This window comes from Euphorbia lathyris, chromosome 3 (assembly GCF_963576675.1).
Source record: "Euphorbia lathyris chromosome 3, ddEupLath1.1, whole genome shotgun sequence".
In the NCBI taxonomy this organism is placed as follows: Eukaryota; Viridiplantae; Streptophyta; class Magnoliopsida; order Malpighiales; family Euphorbiaceae; genus Euphorbia; species Euphorbia lathyris.
The window spans coordinates 24,078,870-24,084,243 of record NC_088912.1 but is presented as its reverse complement, the minus strand read 5'-3'; the positions used below and the strand labels follow the sequence as shown (position 1 = coordinate 24,084,243).

The following is a 5,374-nucleotide window of genomic DNA, read 5'->3' as shown; positions in this document are numbered from 1 at the left end:
GCCCTCTAAACTTGCGTAAAATATAATCTATTAGTCACTCGATTGTAAAAAGGTAAGTTAAATGCGGAAGATATATTGCACACATCTTAAAAAAAAAAAAGTAAAATGACCAATGTCAGAGTATGAGATTCTAATATTAGAGAAGAAAAAGTTTTATAGTTGAACAAATAAAAACTTCTTTTTTAATATGTTTTAATCTATTTTGTGAATTATTTAATAACATTCTAAGGCACGTGCAACCTATCTTCCGCATTTAAATTACTTTTTTACAATCGAGTGATTAATTGATTACATTATATTTTATGCAAATTTAAGAGAAGGCCAATCAAACTTATTGGACAAATTCAGGAGGCGTAAATCCAGAGCACTTTTCTTTCTTTCTTTTTCGTGAGAACAGAATATCTTTCTGAAAAAAGTAAAGTATCCATTAATTTATTCCTCAGGAATGAAGAGTTGACCAGAATAGTAACAGTAGCATATATATGATTCTAAAATATTACCTTTATTTCTTCAAAAACCTAATCCAACATATGATTAGTACAACAAATTGATGCATATTATTATGCACTACTTGATTTCACGGTTTTGTACAACGGTTCAAGTTAACCGACCCCGAATCATTTCGGGACTAAGGTTTTGGTGTTGTAATATACTCAAGTTAACTTGTTACAGATAAAAGCATACTTACAATATCATCTAATGCTTTCTCAGATGAACCTTTCTCTTTCACTGATTCCCTAATCATCTTTCCAACTTCCATAGCTTTGTTCCTCATTTCTCCTCCTTTCCCATTCTCATCCATTACTATCTCTATAACATTCTTCACCTCTTTCCATGAAATTTTACTCTGCAACCCTCTTGTTAATTCCACACTCACACCCATTTCCTCCGCCAACATTTTCGAATTATAAGACTGTTCCGCCGCCAACGGCCATCCGATTATCGGCACGCCTTGACTCAAGCTTTCCATTACTGAATTCCATCCACAATGGCTAACAAATGCTCCTGTTGATTTGTGTGACAATATCTCCAATTGGGGTGCCCAGTTTCTCACCAACATCCCTTGTTTTGTAGTACTGATTCGGTCTTCGAATCCTTCCGGTAACCATTCTGGTTTGAATTCGGATTTTCGGTCGAAACCGACCGGTGGTCTTATTACCCAAATGAATGGTTTTCTGCTCTCCTCTAATCCAGTTGCTAATTCCATCATTTGGGAAGGAGTGATGCTGTTTTGTGAACCAAATGATAGATAAAGAACAGAAGAGGTTCTTTGTAAGTCAAGCCAATTCAAGCATTTCTCTGCTGAAATCCCTGGCTGCTTCCCTGCGTGTTGTTGAGCTACCTTGCGCTGACACAAAAAGAAAAATATTGAGAAACAAGACTTTCTATAGTGGTTTCGGACATAACTTGTGCGTGACTAGGGCGGTAAATGAGCTGAGCCGCTCATGAGCAGTTCGGTGTTCGACTCAATAAAAATTCGATTTATAAACAAATCGAGTTTGAGCACGGTGAAACTCGGCTCACAAGCTCGATTATAAGTTCATAAACAAGCTAATGCGCAAGCTCGATTATAATGTTCATGAACGATCTCGTGAGCATGCTTGGTTCGATTATTATGTTAATAATAATATTTCTATAAACCGGAATGTAAAATAATGTAATTTTGTGTAAAATTTAGTTTTTTAGATTTCAAAACTATATAGTTTTATGTTAAAAAAAAGTTCAAATTAATATAATTAATCATATAGTATGTAATGAGTTTAATCAAATAAGTCCAGACCTATTATTACTAAAACCAGACTTTCTACATTGGTTCGGCGGACATAACTTATGCGTGACCATTAAGATCATGTCACGTCATCAGTAGTACTGACGTGGCATGATCATAATGGTTCCACATCAGTTTTGTCTGCGATCATTCTAGAAGTTTTCGTCTAAAATATAGTGTTCATAATAGGAAAATTAAACCGATTATTATTCACTCTTCCAATATTGATTATTTATCCGTGACTATTAATATCATGCCACGTCAGATGACGTGGCGTGGCCTCAATAGTTCCATTCCAGTTGGTCGTAATCATTCTAATTTTTTTTTTTCCTCTAAAACATAGCGTTAGAGTTCATTACGGGTAAATTTACAGATGATTATACATCACTTTTAATGTCACTCTTCTGATGTTGACTATTGAATAAAAAAAAAAAGTTCAGTCACTTTAACGAAACGAAATAAATGAAATAGCTATGTTAACCAAATATAAAATAGACATTTCCATGCAACATAGACGCTAAAATATAAAACATATATGCGAGTTCTTCTATGATTTTTTCCACAAATTAAAAAATATAATTAATATTAATTTAAATTAATTAATAAACATGCTATAAAAATTTTAAAAAACTAAAACAACTTATAAGGAAAAGCTTAATTGTTAGAATAACTTATAAAATGAAACCGAACAGGAAAAAGAGCGTAATAAAGAGGAGTTTCCGTGCAACTGTAGAGAGGGTGTTAGAGTACTTACAATTTGAACCTTTTCAGAAGCATTTAGCATAGCAGAAGGAAGAAGAGGGCCTACGCTCCAAACAGGAATCTTTACAAATTTCCTCAACAAATCCAACCCTAGAATCTCAATTTCCTCAACCGTATTACACAACAATCCACCAGATTCCAAAGAAAGTGCGATCTGCTTCTGCATAAACTTAGACCAAATATCACTACCATCTGCATTCCTTACAAATTTATGCAATTGCGTTACATGAAAACGATACCCATCTGGAAACCCCGGAACCCCAAATTCATCGGAATCAACTTTCCGGTGAGGAAGATTCAACCAAACAGACAAATAACCCAAGCTTCCATAAGCACCACCGGTAGAGAAACTCAGATTAACACTTCCTACACTCTTTGCTACCTCATTTGCCCATCCAAAAAACACATCTGAAATCACACAAAGCGGAGGCTTACCTTCTTTAGCTACAATACTAGAGAGAAGATCGTGAACCGGGGTTTTAAGAGCTGTTGATGATGCGAAAAATTGCCCGATTAGATCTAACGGCAAGTTCTCGGAGTTTTCGGTGTTGGGTGGGAGGCCGTAGTCGGCGGCGGCGGTGAAAGGAAGCTCGAAAAATTGGATTTGGGGTTTAATTGAATTGAAAGTGGAACGGAGGTATTTGATGTTGAGAGGTGTGTTTGCGATTGTGATAGTGAAACCGGTTTTGTGGTGGATTTTGTTAGCTAGAGATAGAAATGGAATTAGATGGCCGTGCGCCATGAATGGTAACATCACAATGTGGTGTTTGGTAGAATCCATTTTGCAGAAAAATGGAGAAGTGAAGTTAGGTTGAAGATGATCGATTGATTTGGAATGGGAAATTCAAATTGGGTTTGTTCGCCTTTTTATGAGCTTATGGTCTTTATGTTTGACTTTACTCGTCATCATTTTGTTGGGTGTCATTACAATATGGTAGGTGAGGTATGGAAGTATGCACTTAAAAGGGCTTAATACGTCATTTGTACCCTCCGAAACATTTTTCAAAAAGCTTGATTGTCCTTGAACTTTCAAGGTGTTTTGACAGCTCTCTGAACTGGCATAAAATATTCAGTTAGTCTCTTGAATTTGCATAAAATATAATCAATTGATCACTCAGTCACAAAAAAAGTAAGTTAAATGCGGAAGATGTATTCCACGCATCTTAGAATGTTATTACATAATTAAAAAATAGATTAAAAATGAAGTTATTGATTGCTCAACTCTACAACTTGTCTTCTCTATTCTAAGCACTGTATACTCCGATTTTGGTTGTTTTACTTTTTTTAAGACTCGTGCAATACATCTTCCGTATTTAACTTACTTTTTGGCAATCGAGTGATCGATTGATTACATTTTACGCAAGTTTAAGGGACTAACTGAACATTTTATGCAAGTTCAAGGAGCTGTCAAGATACTTTGAAAGTTTAAGGGGCCAATCAAGCTTTTTGGACAAGTTCAGGGAGCAAATGATGTATTAAGCCTCTACCGTTTAAATCATACCATAGATGATTGCTATTTGTATTGAGAAGAATGGATGTTCATCCAAATTGTAAAAGAGTAATAACAAATGAGTTGCTTTGTATATGCTAAATTTTGTTTAAATTGGAATCAGTGGCGAATACAGGATTACTCGGTTGAGGGCCGATTTTACATGTGCGTTCAGTAAAAAATTTTTTTGCTAAATCGAACTTGTTTAATTTTGTTTTTTTTTTTTTTTTTGTATATATGCGTGTTATAATTTGAATGACCAAGAATAGGGGTATTCATCGGTCGGTTCGGTCTAAAAACCGAACCGAACTGAAATAACCGAATAAGGCCTAAAATTAAGTATTAATGTACAGTTTCTCAAAATTAAGCTAGATTTCGTTTAATAGTCCTAACCGTTAAAAAATTTGGATTTAGGGTGGAATGAACATGTAAAAAAAATTAAAAATTTTGATTTTAGATGGCCTACCAGACCAAAAAAAAATTAATAATTTGGATTTAAGGAAGCTTAAGAGGCCAAAAAAATTAGAAATTTGGTTTTAGAAAGGCCTAACATGTAAAAAAAATAGAAATTTGGATTCAGAGAGGCCTAACAGACCTAAAAAATAGAAATTTGGATTTATAGACCTAATAGGTCCAAAATACTGAAATTTTGAATTTTGGACAAGTTTAATAAGTAATGGGATATATTTAATTTTTCTATTAGTTCAATGCTAGTTTTAAAAAAATTATAACATTTTTACATTTTTTTTATTTTTAGTTTTTAAATTTTAAAATTTAATTTAGAATTTCAGTTGTTTGAGTCTCAAAAATAAGAAATTATTTTTTTAATCGAAAACCATATTAAAAATGAGTTCAAAAGTGTTATGAAAATAAATTAATTAATTAATAATGGTAACGTAGTTTTATAATTATTGAAAAATAAAATTTAAATAAATAAACATGCTAAAATAAGTTGAGTTTGGGGGAATTGAACCTAGGACCTTTAAAAAAACAAGTGTTTTAACCATCTCATCTACATTTAAACAATAAAAAATTACTACATAGAATCTATACAGACTAATGCTAATATTAGGGGGCCGAAACTACTCGTAATTATGGAAATTCTGGCGGCCGGAGGGGCCGGCCCCCTGTCTCCGCCCCTGATTGGAATAAATATGGTTGATTGTCATACATCACACAACCAATGTTGTAAAAATAATATGTGGAAGGTAAACACAAACATTTTTCATAGATAAAGAGTTAATATGACCAATTAAGATTGGTTTGAGTGGCTAAATGTCTCAAATTGCTTAAGTTAGATCTCTCGTTAAAGTCTTAACGTACGCATAAAGCTTTAATTGGGAGAATATCTATTT

At 33.5% G+C, this 5,374-nt stretch overlaps 1 protein-coding gene across 1 annotated transcript; it reads right to left on the bottom strand.

Moving 5' to 3' along the window:
* Window positions 1–483: 483 nt before the first annotated feature.
* LOC136223745 (UDP-glycosyltransferase 92A1-like) lies at window positions 484–3,411 on the bottom strand. The gene is made up of 2 exons (XM_066011897.1): window positions 2,523–3,411; window positions 484–1,348 (listed from the first exon to the last, which is right to left on the bottom strand). The coding sequence occupies exons 1-2, from the start codon at window positions 3,309–3,311 to the stop codon at window positions 659–661; spliced, it is 1,479 nt and encodes a 492-aa protein (XP_065867969.1). The 5' UTR covers window positions 3,312–3,411; the 3' UTR covers window positions 484–658.
* Window positions 3,412–5,374: the final 1,963 nt, after the last annotated feature.

What these genes read in the sequence shown, in the direction of transcription:
- LOC136223745 (XM_066011897.1), bottom strand. Translation starts at nt 3,311, where the DNA reads ATGGATTCTACCAAACACCACATTGTGATGTTACCATTCATGGCGCAC. An exon ending in CTTCTGAAAAGGTTCAAATT is followed by an intron (nt 1,349 to 2,522) that starts GTAAGTACTCTA and finishes TTTTTGTGTCAG; the next exon opens with CGCAAGGTAGCTCAACAACA.